This window comes from Podarcis gaigeae (assembly GCF_964106915.1).
Source record: "Podarcis gaigeae genome assembly, chromosome: 17".
NCBI classification, from domain to species: Eukaryota; Metazoa; Chordata; class Lepidosauria; order Squamata; family Lacertidae; genus Podarcis; species Podarcis gaigeae.
In genome coordinates, this window is record NC_139694.1 from 11,104,367 (window position 1) to 11,121,044 (window position 16,678).

A 16,678-nucleotide genomic window follows, 5' to 3' on the forward strand; every position below is an offset into this window, starting at 1 on the left:
AGGGGAGTAAGTTGGGTCACCAGCCAGTGTTAAGCAAACCACTCCCTACCATAGCAACCAGCTGGGCTTCAGGAGTAATATTGGATCGTGCGTCCTCTAAGCAAGACCATACAGTTTACAATTTACTAGTCCAACCTATTGCAATGCAGGAATCTTTCATCCAATGTGGAGTTTGAACACACAACCCTGAGATTAAGAGTCTCTGCTCTACTGACTGAACTATGGTGTTGAGGGCAGAACACAGATGGACTTGTGGGAGTCTGTTTCACTGTCAAACAGCTCTTACTGTCAGAAAGTTATTCCTGATAGCAGCATCTCCTGTCTTGTAACTTAAAGCTATTTGTTCAGGTCCTAGCCTCTGGACCAGAAGAAAACAAGTTTGCTCCATGCGACAGCCTTTTAGATATTTGAAGGCGGCTATCCTCTTGGTCTCCTCTTGGTCTCCTCTTTATCAGGCTAAACATACTCAACAGAGAAAGCAGACCTGCCCACTCCCACACCTGCCTTAGTCACACCAAAGGTAAATTGTTGCAGTGTGCCATATTGCTGTCCTTGGGAAATATTGGGAAATTACAGCTGATGCCACATTAATATTTGGTGCTTTTTTGACCATTTCAAAAAAGCCTTGTTTAAATTCAAGGTACTGGCTATTACCTCTGAAGTCCTGAATGGTCCTGGACTAGGATATTTGAAGGGCCACCTCCTTCTGTATAAACTATCCATCAATTGCATTCATATTTGGAAACCCTGTCCTGATTTTGCTGGCAAGAGTGATGAAGTTGGCTGGGATGTGTGTCTTTATTGGGCCCATCCTGATTAGCCAAGAAAGGCTAGATTGGCTCCGAATATTTTTAGGTGAAGGTTTAGATGTTTTCTGTTCTGCCTAGCTTTTGACATATTTTAACTTGTCTCATTGATAGGTCCCTGGCTGACTGGTCTGGCATGATAGGCAGCAGCTCCTAAGCTCCTGTTTTCCTGAATGCAATATTCTTTTTTCCATCACTCCTTATACTTGAAGAAATGAGTTACCTCTATGCAGTGTAGAGAACAGGGATTGCAATCAGAGAAAGAAAAGAACAAAATTTATTTTCACCTATGGCAACAGGAAACAGCCTGAGTGTTCCCTGAATATCATCAAGTTGAGGGGTGGCTTTAGGCTGTTGGTTGTTGTTGGTTGTACAAGTCTGTTTGCTATTCCTCCACCAACCTGCTGTGGCCACCAACTCTAGCATCTTAAAAATTCCCGTACTTTCCCCTGCATTTTTGTTTAAAGATCTGGAATTAAATCCACATGCCTCTGTGCATTAGGTTTTTCTTTTGGTTGGTAAAGCAGGCACGTGCTCTGTCACTCGTCATCAGGCGTCTTTAAAAGCCTGCGGTATTAACTGCAAAGCGCCTTGGAAGAGATTTGCGGCCGAAGTATGGGCGCGCACTGAGGGGGGGGGATCTAAAAGGAACCCTTCCCACATTCAGATTTACAGTACTGTACTAATCTCTCTTCTCTCTATGCTTCCCCTAGACTTCCCATGCCACCTCTCTACAAGCAGCAGCGCCCCCTTTCCCTTTGTTTTGTTTGCGATCGCCTTCCGTAAACAAAGAAAAGCAGAAGGCGAGCCAGCCCAAGGCCGCTGGGCCAGCCTCGGCAGCGGCGGAGCCTAGAGGGCAGTGTGAGCGCCGCTGCGGCCGAAGCCTGGAAAGGCGGAGCGGCAGGAACTGCTAAGGCGAGGCGTTTTTGACATCAGTTCCTCTGGCTGGAAGCGGGGGGTGGGAAGAGTTTTCTTCCCGAAAATGCCACAAGTAGAAAGCGGCGAGCCCCGGACGGCTGCCCTGGGGCAGGAGGCGGCGAGCGGGCGCGCCCGGTGAGGGTCTGCTGCCGCCGGCGGCGCCTTCGAGGCTGCGCGCCTCCTCTTTTCCCCTCCTGGGAGCGAAGGAGCTTCAGTTAGTGGCGGCGGCAGCAGCAGCAGCAGCGACGTCAACTCCGGCCCCGCTCGCCGTCGCACCCAGCATGAGCGGTGGCGGCGGCGGGCGCTCGGGCGCCCGCGTGGCCGTGAAGATGGAGGTGGCCCCCTTCTACGGCGAGGACGGGCTGGAGCTGCTCCCGGACTTCGTGCAACTGCCGGGCTTCGCGGGCGGGCCCGGCGCAGCGGGACCTGCGGGGCTGGATCCGGCCGAGGAAAGCGCGGCAGACCAACAGCACAAGCTGCTCCTGGTCGGGAAGAAGCAGCAGCAGCAGCGGGACTTGGTGGCGGCGGCGGTCACGGTCACCCCCGGCGCTGCCTTGCCGCCCACCGGCCCCTTCACCTCGCTGCGCCCCCGGGGCGGCACCAGCAACGCCGTGCACCGCCTGATCCCCGACGCGCCCGGAGTCGGCCAGGAGGTGGGCTCGGGCGTGCTGCAGCCTCTGCTGAAGCTGCCGGCGGCCGCCGACCTCGAGCAGCTGCTGATCCAAGCGGGCAGCCCTGGCCTGGCCGGTCCGGCCAGTCCCGGCGGCGGAGGGCCTTCGGTGGCGGCGGCGGCCGGGGGCTCCTTCTTGTACCGGTCTCCGCAGCCCTCGGCCCAGCAGCAGGCGGTGACGCAGGAGCAGGAGGGCTTCGCCGACGGCTTCGTGAAAGCCCTGGCCGACTTGCACAAGCAGAACCAGCTGCTCGGCGTGTCTCCGGCGCCCCTCTCGCCCACCGCCCACCCGGGGGGGCCCTGCTGCCCTCCGTCCCGCCAGGAGTCGCCCGCCGTCTACACCACCTTGGGCGGCTTCAACCCGGCCAGCCCCTCGGCCGGCGGCACTTTTTTCCCTCCCCAAGTGGTGGCTCGCCTTCCAGCGCCCGGCTCGACGGGCAGAGCTTTGGAGGAGCCGCAGACGGTGCCGGAGGCGGCGGTGGTGTCGGTTCCTCCTCCTCCGCCACCTCCGGCGCTTTCGTCCGGAGACTCGCCGCCGCCGGCCTCCTCCTTGTCCCCGCTGGACGCCGAGAGCCAGGAGCGCCTGAAAGCCGAGCGCAAGAGGCTGCGCAACCGCATCGCGGCCTCCAAGTGCCGCCGGCGCAAGCTGGAGCGCATCGCCCGCTTGGAGGAGAAAGTCAAGGCGCTGAAAGGGCAGAACGCCGAGCTGGCCGCCACCGCCAGCCTCCTGCGCGCCCAGGTCACCCAGCTGCAAGGCCGCGTCCGGAGCCACCTCTCCAGCGGCTGCCACATTAACGCCGCGGCGGCGGCCCCGACGCAGACCTCGGCGGCAGCTAGCCAGCCCCCGGGCAGAGAAGGAGCCACAGAACCGGAGACCAGCGCTTGCTGAAGCCGCTCGACCGTCCCGCGACGGGGAGAGATACCGAGGCGCGCACAAGCTTGCCTTGCGTGGCAGAGCGGGAAGGATGACCCCTTGCTCGTGGCGAACCTTCAGTTCCCTCTTCTTCGGTTCCCAAAGGTGCCATTCGGTCATCGGAGGAGCTTGGCGAACGGATGGGTGAAGAGGTTCCTCTCCCACACGACCCCTATGCACCCCTGTGCCCCCTTACCAGCTCCAAAGGGAGCCCCAAGAGCCAGAGAGAAACGCGGCGTAGTGGGAGGTGGGGAGGGAGAAGAAATGTGGGGAGCAACAGTCTCTGCTCCTCAAGGGACAGGATGGGACAACAGGCGCTTTGGACAGCCAGGGAATGTTGTTTACTCCGGAAACAAAACTTTTAACAAGTACTCTTCAGTCGAAACAAATTTGAGATCATTTCCAGCACCGATAGCTTTCCTGCCAAGTCGTGAAAGTGACGCTGAAGTGATTAATAACCAGATTGTGGCGTTTGGGTTTTTCTTTCAGGAGCACAGGTCAGGTGCGCAGACATCAAGGCGAAGGAGGGGGTGTGAAGCTGCAGCAGTTGATGCCATTCTGACAGTCCCCAGTTACATCAGGAAGCCTGAGGCTGGTGATCTTCGAAAAAAACAACTCCAGCTTGAAAATGTGCTCACTTTTCTAGCTTCTCCAGCTTAAAACAAATCTGAAAAGCTTTGCAGATCAGACACAGGAAAAAACAAAACCAGATTGTTGCTGGAAGTCCAAAGATCTCTTCAATGATCCCACCTGAGCTTATGGTGTGGGCAGAAGTTGTCTTTGTTGAGGACTATATTTTAGAGATTCTTGAATTTTATTTTTTATTTTTGTGGTGGAAGGTGGTTAGAGTCAACCTGTATAGCTTTTTCTTCAAGTTGCCAGGGATTGTTAAAAAAAACTCCAGTATTTTTTGGCTGCAGGCTAATTTATTTATTTCTTTAAAAAGGCTTTAGATTTTCTATGATGGGGTGCTAATTGTTTGGTAAGGGGCATGTATGTCATGCAGATTGCTAGGTGTTTTGATAAGAGCCGTAATATTTTTAAAAGATACAATCCTTGCAGTTTGACACGGGGTAGTTTTGTGAAATGTTTCTCAAGAATTTGGGATGGTCGTAGCTAATACAGGGCTTGTCAAGTCTTATGTACAGAGAGATAACTTATTATTTTCCTGCTGTAGAAGTTTTATAGAATTGCTCAGACTTTGAGAGAGCCAAAATGTAATTGTTTAGGAAGATACTATAAATATTATAGGCGATATGGCAGTGTAGGTTTTTTTGGCGTAATAACGGAAAGTTTAAAAATGATTACCGTAGTTGCTGTGAGAATGTTTTGGTTGAATTTCTGATGCCGGATAATTTGCTCATCGTGAATGAGTACAGCAACAGAAGATGATGTGCCACACAAAACTATTTATTTAAAAATTAGTGTTTTAAGAAGATTGTGGGGTTTTTTCTAGACTTATGAGCTCCATTTTATTTCTTGTGCCAGCACAAATCTGGGACATTGATAGGCTTATTTATTGAAATGCTTTGGAAAGTCACATTTTATTTTTATAATGTGCAGAATGATAAAAGAAATGGTTTTGGAAGAGTAAATATCAGATGATTTATCCTTCATGGTGCACATTCCAGCTGTAATTGCTCTGTATGGAAGTATAGTGTCTGAGGCTGCAGTCCTATGCCCACTTACTGAGGACTAAGTCCCATTGAACTCAATGGAGCTTGCCTTTGAGTAGACATGTCTAGGGTTGCACTGCCACTGCTATGCAGAAAAGGCTTGGTTTTTTTTTTTTTTTTTAAATAGAACAATTCTATTGTACTGTGTTTTGAATAACACATAGAAATGTGGGTAGTTTTTCTTCCAAGAACAGTGTATAAGCTATTTTATTGCAGTTTCCATTGTAAATATTTTCTAGTTCTCAGTGTCTCTGGCTGTTAACCAGAAGGTTGGTGGTTCAAGTCCACCCAGGGATGGCTGTGGGCAGGATTCCTCCACTGCAGGGGGGTTGGACTAGATGACTATCCTGACCCCTTCCAACTTCCAATTCTGTGACTTTGTGATTCCGGGTGGGAGGAGGAAAGAGAAGTTTGAAGTCTTTGAGGTTTGTTTTAAAGTGGGATCAGTAAAAAGAAACTGTTGCCTGTAATTTGTTTAACTGAGAGTTTTAACACTTTTCTGGTCAAAGTGTGCCGTGCAAAACCTGCTCCCCGTCCCCAGTTGTATAGAGCATAGTTTGGATGCTTCTCAAAATGCAGTTTTATTGTTTCTGTGGTTTATTTTAAACTTGAGCTCTTGATATAACAATCCTTGCCTGGATATAACATGTGAATAGCTTGTGGCAGTGTATATATATTACTTTCCATAAGGCAGTAGTACTGTGACAACCTTGCTTGATAAATAATTATAAACAGATATCATAGATTATATTACACACTACTATTTCCATGCTTTGGAGAGATTCTTGGAGCAAAGCAATGCTTTGCATATTTACTTGGAAGTAAGTCCCAATAAGTTAAGTCAAGCTTATTCCCAAGTTAAGTACGCATAGTAATGCAGCTCCAACTTAATGACATCAGGAGCTTTTTGTATTTGGAACCAGAATGCTGCAAATACGTGAAATAACCAGTCTTATCCTTTTAGAAATGGAGAAACTTGGAAGAAAGCTTAATTCATTTGATCAGTCCATCTTGCATTAATTGCCAGAGTTTCATCAATATTTGCAGAAAAAGTACTTGAGCTTGCATACTCTTAAAGGATAATATGGCAAAGGTGGAGATTTATAGCAGTGCCTTAAGTGTGAGGGATGCAAATTAAATAACGAATTGTACAAAAGGTATCACCTTAGCTGGTACCAGAGCAGCTATTACATTTACATAGTTGAAAATACCCGATGATGTGACAATGTTTTTTCTCAGGTGGGCTCTAATCTGGAATATTAAATCTAAGGAAAAAAGCTCAGGCTTAGATAAATCTCAGTTGTTTCTGCTTCTCAAATGTACCTGGAAGTTGCATGTTTCTTGCAAGTTGTTTCTTAACTTTTCTCCTAAGGGTACATAATAACTCTGGCTGTCTCAGAGGTTGGAGCTGAGAACCTACATTTCCTTACCTGTTGCGATTGATGGGGCTGCATGCTGCATCATTTCTGCCAAAAGCGTATTTTGCTTCTTGAAATATATGCAGTGTTCTAGGTTGTTCACCCATTTTGTAGCCTTTTCTGCTAAAGTCAGTAACACAAAGTCCACAACTTTGTTAGCTATCTGCCTCGTATTTGTATTAATGGCTCTTGTTTTTCTAAAAGTACCAGCCATCCTGTCACTGTCCCTGCAAGCCTGTTTAAATGCAGTGTCGTTCACAACTGAACATTTTACTTTCTGACCCACCAATAGAATTCCTCTCATTCCCCAGCCTCAGATGCATTCAAAACCATTCCATGTTGTGGTCTGTCCCTCTCTCACCCACCCAGTTCTGAGAATTTCTCTCTCTCTCTTTTTGCAGAGGTGAGTTAGTACCTGATTGATCATTCCTTTAAAATGCACTTTTCTCATCTGAATCCACCTTTCCACTCCTTTCTGGTTGCTCTTTTGTGTGCATGTATTATAGCAAGTCTTTGGTTTGCTTTCTTTGGCTCCTGCACGTTTGATAATTTTAAGAATACCCACCAGATACACACACAGGCATGCACACACAAAATTCTAGGCTGAGTGGTACTCACCTGCATTAGCACTTCATTGGGCAAATATTCCAGTTTCTAGTGAGCTTGGTGATCCGGGTGAGACTGTCCATTGTTGAACTGGCATAGCACTATCTGTCAGTGAAAAAGGTGATTTAAAGGGACTGTAAACCTTTTTCCTTAAGTAGAGGGAGGGCAGCTGGTTTTCCTGCACACTTACATAGCCCACATGAACACTCAGGTAGTAACTCGCATGGTTGTGTGTCTAGAGGAGCTGACTAATTTGTTGCTAACTTAGTGAGTGACGATGTGTCACAACTCCTACCCAATTCCTCTTTTTAACACACTGGTGGTATAGGTCTGGCTCTCAAAATATTTTTTTCCTATCGTTGGGTGGAAGCTCGTGTTCAGGTGTGGACTTGATCTTCAAATACATAACATGATGGGGTTTTTTGTGGACCTAGATGTTCGTAATGGCGCGTGATTTTATAGCAAGTAGGTTATTCAGCTACAAAAAAAAATGAATTGCTGGGTTTAAAATGTCAACTATCTGAATGGTGGTGGCGCTTTCCATTTTTAACCAGTGCTGAACTGTTGCCATAAATACTAGTAGGGTGGTGTTTTTCATTTTGAAGTACTTGAAAGCAGATCTGCACTAAGTGACATCTTAAATACAATGGGCAGATGTTGACGGCACTTAAGTTTCCATTGATTTAAACATGTTCCATTGATTTAAACATTGATTTAAACTGCCACTGAAATCAGTGGGGTATGAAAGTACTAATTTTTGCTGAAACAACTTCTGGATTTTTATATCACAGCCAGAATATATTTTAATAACATTTCCCTGGAGAGGAAGAATATATAAAGCACAAAGTGATGTAAGTGAGGCTTATTTTTGCTTTCTGCTGCAAATTTGAATCCATTTTTAGTTATACACTGTGGTTAATTGTGAAGACGGAATTGAATGTTGAAATGGCCTAGCTCAGAGGCAGCAAACTTAAAAGTGATTTCAGTTCATTTCAGTTGGGGTTAAAAATAATGAACCCCTGTTTAGTTATGAGATCCTGAATTTTTTTTAAATCTGTTCCTTTGAGGCAGAGACACTTGATTTGATCACTAGCTATAATTTCATAGATTACTAATGCATATGTTTCCAATCCAACATTTGGATGCAGTCATTCCAAGCATATGGTCTGTCTGCATGATTTAAAAGCGGTGTTCTAAGATGTGTCGGTTTTAGATTTAAGAATCCATGATTCCTATGCATGCTTAATCCTAGAAATGCTGATCAGCAAAGCTGCAGCCTTTTGTGGTCATGCAAGACCTGGTCTCGTAACTAGAAGAGTTGTATGGGAACGAGAGAATTAACCTTGTGTGAGTTAAGCATGGAAAAAATAGACTACATGTATTCACACTAGTTTGAGTTATATCGTCAGTTCGTGTTCTAGGTATCCTGCTCATACGATCGCAAGCTAGCTAGCCTGCCATGCCGGGTAAGGAGTCATTTCAGATATTCTGGTTCTAATTGCTTGCAAATGTTTAAACAGTGGATAATATCTAATAATAATAATAATAATTAATAATATCCAACTAAGTCACACTTGTCCATTGATTTCAGTAGGTCTACTCCTGAGTGTGACTTCGTTGTCCTGTATATTACACCAGAGGATAAAAACTTGCTGCAGTTACTGAATGATGCCATCTTCTGTTAGCATACTGTAATCCCTGTTTTCCGTAATCTTCTTACTATTTCCCATAGTAGATAGTACCGGCAGTGGGCAAGTGTGGTGGAGAAGAGGCATTTACCTGACTGCCCAGAACAGGCATAGGCAAACTCGGCCCTCCAAGATGTTTTGGCACTACAGTTCCCATCATCCCTGACCACTGGTCCTGTTAGCTAGGGATGGTGGGAGTTGTAGTCCCAAAACATCTGGAGGGCCGAGTTTGCCTTTTGCCTGGCCCAGAAGGTGAGCCGCCATTACATTCTGGGAGTGGCAATGGTGCAACTGCTGATGCATTTGCTCTGCGCTGCCCTCCCGGTTAATGGCAGCGACTCATCTGCCGGGAAGTCGGGCAAGCGCTTCCATCCCGCTATGCCATACGCTGCTGAATAGCGTTTGCTGTAAGTTGTCTGTTGCATTACAGTTTTGTTTTGTTTTTCAAAGTAGGCATGCTGAGACCCAGTAATAGAAAACAGTAAAACAAATGGGGACCCTGCTTGGTCTCCGTCAGCTGCCTCCAAAATAATCGCATTCCTGATCATCCTTAGCAGTGCAATAGTGAATTATAGTATGGCACCTGCAGCAAACTGCTTTGAAGCAGGTTAAGATGAATGGCTTGATCTGGAATGCTGTAAACGTGCATGTTACTGTGAGAAGAGCATAAATGTGACCTTCTTTTGTAGCTTTTGTCCTCGAGACCTATCAAACTTTTTGTGGGAATGTTCAGGGAGGCAGGAGAGGATATATTGTTGATTACTATCCTTTCTAACTTGTGCTAGCAAGTTCCTTTACTTATCAGAGTTTTACATTTCCCTTTTAAACATAGCTGGTTGCAGGCTTGTGTAAGCCTTTCACTATTAGGTTCCTGGTAAGTTCCCTTATATCCCTCTTAAAAGAATAAACACATGGCAATCTTGTTTAATGTCAATAAAAGTTTACTCACATCATCAGTTCACACTTGGATCCCTGAAGGCAGACTTAGTTACAAGTATATAAATGTGGCTCTACCCCATATGGGGGAATAATCCCAGTGACTGCAAGCTAGCAGTCTCTGCAGTTCACACAGCAAAAGGAAGATGGAAGAGAGAGAGTGTGGCAGCAATGCCTTGTCCTTTCATTACCTTAACAGGTAAGGTCATGCCCACCTCTAGTCACATGCAACGGAAGGATGCCCCAGCCAGGAGGTAACAGGAAGTTTTCGACTGGCTGGACCAAACATTTCCCTGCATGTCCACTCTAGGAGAATATGGAATGTTGTACTTGACTGCTACTTCTGTATCACATCCCACACTTTTCATATAAAAAGACTTCGTAACCCAACTGTAAGCATATTTGCTATCACAATCAAGTCCTGCTCAACTCAGGGAGGTATTCTCTGAGATACGTGTGCATAGGATTGTAGTCTTTAGTTCAGGGATGGGGAACCTGTGCCCTCCTTTGGCCGTCAGATGTCGTTCGACTCTGATTCCCAGCAGTCCCAGCCAACATGGCCAATGCATAGGAGAATGGGAGTTGTAGTCCAGCACGCTCCTAAAGAGCCACAGGCTGCCCACACCCGCTTGAGAGTCTTTAGCATAGAGACAGGAAGACTTGAATCACTGGGATGAGTTCAACTAAGAGTTGTACAGATTATGGTTGGTGAGCAAATGAGTTGCTATCCACTCATCATTAGAAGAATATACAGGTAGAACCCTATATATACTGGAGGGTATATATTTTGTTGGGAAGACTGGGTTTGGACTGGAAGTACCTGGGTTCAAATCTTAGCTTGGCTGTAATGGAGCTCTCTGGATGACTCACTGTATTTCAGCCTAACTTACCTCTCAAGATTTTTGCAAGGATTAAAAGGCGTAACGCTCACGTACACCTCTGTGAGTGTTTTGAAGCAATGGTAGGCTACAAGTGTGAAAGAGAATTGTGTGAGCCAGCACAATTTAGTCCCCTTGCACTAAATTAGATCACGGGATGTTACATCTCATTGAGATGACAAGGTGTGTTTTTTTTTTTTTTTTTTTTTTTTTTTTTTTTTTTTTTAGAGTTCTGCCAAACAGTATTTCTTCCAAGAAGGAAAGACTATTGAGGGAGCAGTTGTTCATGCTACATTTTTTTCAGGTGATGTTGAAAGTCTGAGTATCTTTGAAAAATGCAATTTTCTGCACTGTTGACTTGAACACTGTTGCCAGTCATTTCATATAGATTCTTCGGACTGGATCTCTCGCAGACATCTCTCTCTCGCAGACATCTTTCAATCATAGCAGTTGAGATATAGCTTGGATTCTGTCACTTTGTATTATGTCGTTAAAGTGGGGTTCCTAATTGGTGCATGAGCTTCATTTTAATGAATTTCAGTAAAAGAGTAAAAGAGTTGCTATAGATACTGTATAACAGATGTGTTCCTAAACATCAGTTAAGGTTTTACATGCCGGTACCATAATATCTGCCTGAAATGTTGCCATTTATCACAGCTTGTGTGCTGGCACAAAAGCTGGCATGTCTCATCTTGAGAACTTAAGGGTTCACAGCAAGCTTTAGGATAAGGTCTTTAGGGCCAATTTTATAACTTGGAGGAATCAAATGGCAAAGCTTTTTGAGAATTGTACCTCTTCAGGCTGCAGGTTGGGGGCTGCATGTTTGAATGCTCTTGTGTGTGAGGAGAAAACCTTGCAACTAAGAAGGAGTATATCAGGAACAAGTATTCAGCCTAATCTCGACGTTCTCTTTATGAAATTAACTTTGCTAACCTGTGGCCCTTTGTATGGTGTCAGACTTCAGTTCCCACCTTCTCTGGGGCAGAAAGCAGTCAGAGTCCAACAGGGGACCATTGGTAAGCGATCCCTGGAGAATAGAGCAGTGTAGCCCTCTCAGGTTGTTGGTCCACCACTTCATGGCTTAGTACTGCCTAGAATTTTGGACAATTTGATTTAGCTACGAAAACTAAAGTGCTTGATAATTAATTATTGAAAATCTGAGCGGGTTTTTTTTGTGCGGGGGGGCAGTGTCATTGTAGGTATCACCTTGACTTTCCTTATGAAGTGTCTCCCAGTATTGATTTCGCTGCTGGTGATTTTTCAGTGTTACCTAAACTTAGCCACGGTAACCCCATATTGAAATGTACTCAAGTGAAGTATTAGTTTAAATGCAATTGAGACAAGACAGTTTTATTGTTATAGCAAAACCTAGGTTGTGGGTGGGTCCTGCGTCTTTAATCAAATGCACCCTTTTCATATCTTCCTACTATACTACAGTGGTACCTTGGTTTACTAACTTAATCCGTTCCGGAAGTCTGTTCTTAAACCAAAGCATTCTTAAACCAAGGCGTGCTTTCCCATAGCAGCGGGGGACTCAGTTTACAAATGGAACACACTCAACAGGAAGTGGAACATGTTCTGCTTCCAAGGCAAAGTTCACAAACCAAAACACCTGCTTCCGGCTTTGCAGCATTCTTACTCCAAGTTCTTCATAAACTAAGCTGTTCTTAAACCAAGGTACCACTGTATACAGTTTCAGAACTAAAGGTTGTAAAAGGGGGAATGAAATGGTTTTTATAGTTTCTCTAGAATTATATATTGATGTCAGATGCTGGGTAGATGCCAACCTGATTTCCCAACCACACTGTAAATCCCCAAAACAGTGGATGCTGATAACTGCAGAGTGGTGTCCCTACTTTGGGAGAAACTGATGAGAGGTGGCACAGGAATTGTGGTTGTGGCATTGGAGGAGCTGGCATGCCTCCATCCATATTAGGGGAGGGATACTCCAATAGTCCCTGTGCTGGAGCGGCCAGGTTCAATGACCAAAACACTATTTTTACCTCTTCATTTTGGAATTGACCTGTGTAACGGTAAACTTGGCTTTATTATTTACTTAAACGGGTTGTCTTCTTGGGATACACCTGCACAACCAAGGGGAGCATTCCATAGCTGCATGGCGAAATTAAGAAGTTCTCTCAACCCTTCTTTCAAAACGGCAGCTTGTCACTATCCTGTGTTGCAATCATAGATAACATCCAGGCTTGTAAGGTTTATGAGGTGACTGTCCTGAGGCCTTCCAGATGCTGAACTGCATGCCCCATATCCCCCAACCATTGGCTATGCTGGCTGGGGTTGATGGGAGTTGTAGTCCAAAAGGATCTGGAGCGTCCCAGGTTATCTGTCTCTGGCTTAGGTGTATGGGGGAAACAGCATTTCGTCAGTGGGGGCAGTGTTAGAAACTCAGATATATAAGCTTGGCACCAAATGGCTCCAGAAACCAGGTTTACAGTCGCCAAAACGGAAGGCCTGGTTGCCATTTTTTGTTTCAATGTGACTTTTTGGTTCCTGAAATTCATTCTGATTGTGCAACTGAAATATAACAGATAGAATTCTACAGGATGTGTTGCTGGTGTCTGAAGACAGTCAAGATCCAAGGAACCCCAGGCATGGTAGAGATGTCAGGCACAGACATCTTCACTTGGTTGCAAGTAGCTGATAAAAAGGTAAAGGGACCCCTGACCATTGGGTCCAGTCGTGGCCGACTCTGGGGTTGCGGCGCTCATCTGGATTTACTGGCCGAGGGAGCCAGTGTACAGCTTCCGGGTCATGTGCCCAGCATGACTAAGCCGCTGGCGAACCAGAGCAGCGCACGGAAACACCGTTTACCTTCCCGCCGGAGCGGTCCCTATTTATCTACTTGCACTTAGGGGTGCTTTCGAACTGCTAGGTTGGCAGGAGCAGGGACCAAGCAACGGGAGCTCACCCTGTCGCGGGGATTCGAACCGCCAAGCTTCTGATCGGCAAGCCCTAGGCTCTGTGGTTTAACCCACAGCGCCACCTGCATCCAGCCAGGTGCAAAATGCTTTATGAGGGGTGGGGGGTATGCCCTGGGAATGTGTCCCAAAGAAGCCTAGAAGCAGCTCAGGCAGGATCATTCTCATACAGCCAGCTATTGCACAGTAACAAAGTCCTCTTGGACAGAGATACTAGTTCTAACACTCAAGCCTATGGGACAGCCAGCATCTGCAAAAAGTTTCCTGTTTGCTAGTAGTAATAGCAAAAAAGGGGGGAGTTCAGTTGCAAGAACAAATGCAAACTTTTACTTGCTGAGGTTAGAGGTCCTTGAAAAGTTGCGTTTTAACAGTTTGTTTCGACAAATGAATAATTCACTGGAAATAGGTGTTTTTTTATGATGGCTTGCTGGGCAATCTTCTGCATGTCTACTTGAAAGTAATTGGGTGTCACCTTGTAGTAACTTCAATGGGAATTTGCTCAATTGGAGTTCTGCTTAGGTAAGTGTGTATAGGATTGCAGCATTGCAAAGGTTAATAGCTAGGCTTTCATTCATGATTTCTGTATTGAGTGGTTGGTTTTTGACAAAGAATGTGTTCAAAAAATTGATTTGGGATGGCAGGTGAACATACATAAAATACAGGACTTAATAAAAATGTGCCCAGCGCTTGCCCATTGTGGCTTTTCATCATCACTGTTCATAAAGCATAGAACTAGAAGTTGTTAAAATTGATGATTATAGACATAAAGTTTTTTTAAAAAACTAATACTTCCTCTTGACTAAATGTACAGCTTGATTTGTGTTGTGTCGTGTGTGTGTGTGTGTGTGTGTGTGTGTGTGTGTGACTGAGGAGGTAAAATGTTGTACCTCGGGAATTGTCTAATGGTTTAAATCCATGTTTACAAGAATATTCCCAATTCCTACTGCCAAACAGCAGTTAGCTGCCTCCCCTCTTTTTCTGTCTTTTATGAACTGAGGGTCGTGGATGACTTTTATTTTACTGTATGGCGGGTAGAGATTTTAGGATGGTAGTGCTGGTCCTGCTGTTGTTGCAAACAGTGGGCCTTTTGCCAATGACTTCGTGGAAACAGGATCAGATCTCCCAAACTTTATGTTGAGCACTTAAGACTAAAAGGCGACTTGCCTTGTATGTGTATCTGATTGTAGTGGCTTACATGAACATTCTCTGGTTTTTATCACGCTGTAGATCTTTAATAGAGACTGAAGTGAACATTCTTAAGTGGGAGGGATAGGCATTCTGGAATGTAGAACATTCTCATGCTGAAATTGTTTACATGAAAACAAAAGATTACATTTATGACTTTGTAATCGGCGATGTGCAATTTTGTACATGTTGTGTTAAAACTAAGTTTATAAGATACTGTATGTATAAATACTTGACTGAGTATTTGATATAAATATCAGAACATTAAAATGGCTTTATATTCATACCATTTTTGTTGGTGTTTCTTATTTTGCCCTGCTAAAGTCAAAGGTGCAAAGCTAGAATCATTTATAAATCATTCCAAAGATAACAGCATGGTTACTGTGCAGCAAAATTTGCTGTGATTTTCCATTTGAGGTAACTGATGTCTAACCTTACAACCTTCTATAGAACTAGTTATAAGGTTAGAAGAGACCTTCAATAAAAGATCAGATTTCAAAACTAAATACTGACCCAATCTCTATCTACACCACCTACCCACAAGATGGCTTGCAGATATTTTATTTTTTGTGATGCCTATACCTTTCTCTTCCTCTAAAGATCTCATACAAGTGGGGTTTCCAGGTGACTGCCCAGTCAAGCAGCTTCCAGACCCACATCTGCTGTTGTAAAACACTTGCCATGTGACTTGATTGTTCTCCTGGCTCAGATGCTTTTGAGTGTCTTGTTTTGAGGGTAACTCCTCTTTATACTACTCTGTGCAGAATAAATAGCTAATTTGCTAACAGGACCACAATTGCTTCCACACGTATAGAAGAAAACCAGGTAAAGATAATTTAAGTTCTAGCTCCTGTGTTTTTGTTTTGCTTAGCTACTGGTCAGGTAGACACTTTGAATGTTCTAAGTTAGGTAGTAATGTTTTGAAAAACTTAGTTCTGTAAGACTAGGATATTGATTTTGTTTTGTTTTGTTATCAGTGGTTCTCAAGTGTTACTGATCTCTGGACTAGTTATAGTGCAGATTAATTCCAAACCACATTAGACCTGATACGGATGCAATTGAGATGGTATGCTACGTTGGTTTAGTAAGTAGATAGGTCATTTATTAAACAAGCAGATGTACAATATTTCTCCAGTGTTCGTCTTCCAGCACTCGTGCTTGAGGAAGATGCACAGCATAGCTTTACATGTGACATGCTCATGGTTTAACACAGGCTTCCTCAAACTCGGCCCTCCAGATGTTTTGGGCCTACAACTCCCATGATCCCTAGCTAGCAGGACCAGTGGTCAGGGATGATGGGAACTGTAGTCTCAAAACATCTTAAGCCTTAAGGAAGGGGCAGATATATTTCTAATGTACCCTCCTTCACCCTGACAACTATCTACTGATGAAGGTTAGGCTGAGAGTTGGTGACATCAGGGGCACCTGAAGAAGGACCTCCAACAAATACCTGATTTTTAAGCCCATATCTGCACTTTTGAAATAAAGTCTGGAAGGAAATCGGTAGCGAGAGATGCTTTTTCAACAACAGCATAATACACTTACAACAGCCAGGCCTATTTGATAGTCTGCCTGGCTGCAATTTCCAGGATATCTTCAAGGGCATATTACACAGGATGAATCACATGGAAGTGTGTTCTAAATAACAGGCATACGCAACCTGGAACCTATCAAACAATATATTGTGGCCTGCCAAATGCTTGACAGCTTACATATTTGCAGAGCACATGGCTGGTTTATTATGTCCCCACTGGACTCACCATAGTTGGGTTGGGATTTGATTGGTAGTGTTTGCCATGTTCAGTGATTTCCACCCCCGCCGCCCTTTACTGTTCTGTAGGTTGTATTCACAGCTAGCATTGCTTTCCTTAGAAATGCTGTCCTGGTTCCGGCGATTTACTGGATCCAGAAGCTCTCCTGCAATGGGTTTGCAGATGGAAATTGCCTGGTCCAATCTTGCTTTTGTTTACAATTGCAAAGAAAACAGGCACAATTTATAAAGACCATTTTATTATCAGTATCTCATTGCCAAAAGGGAACTTGCAGAA

General features: G+C 44.9%; 1 protein-coding gene across 1 annotated transcript; it reads left to right on the forward strand.

Moving 5' to 3' along the window:
• The first annotated feature begins 1,424 nt into the window (after positions 1–1,424).
• LOC310834900 (transcription factor JunD-like) lies at positions 1,425–14,916 on the forward strand. Its single transcript, XM_083719404.1, has one exon. The coding sequence runs from the start codon at positions 2,006–2,008 to the stop codon at positions 3,281–3,283; it is 1,278 nt and encodes a 425-aa protein (XP_083575530.1). The 5' UTR covers positions 1,425–2,005; the 3' UTR covers positions 3,284–14,916.
• The last annotated feature ends 1,762 nt before the right edge of the window (positions 14,917–16,678 follow it).

Bases quoted from the DNA above. Each gene is read 5' to 3' on its own strand.
- LOC310834900 (XM_083719404.1), top strand. From the start codon at position 2,006: ATGAGCGGTGGCGGCGGCGGGCGCTCGGGCGCCCGCGTGGCCGTGAAG.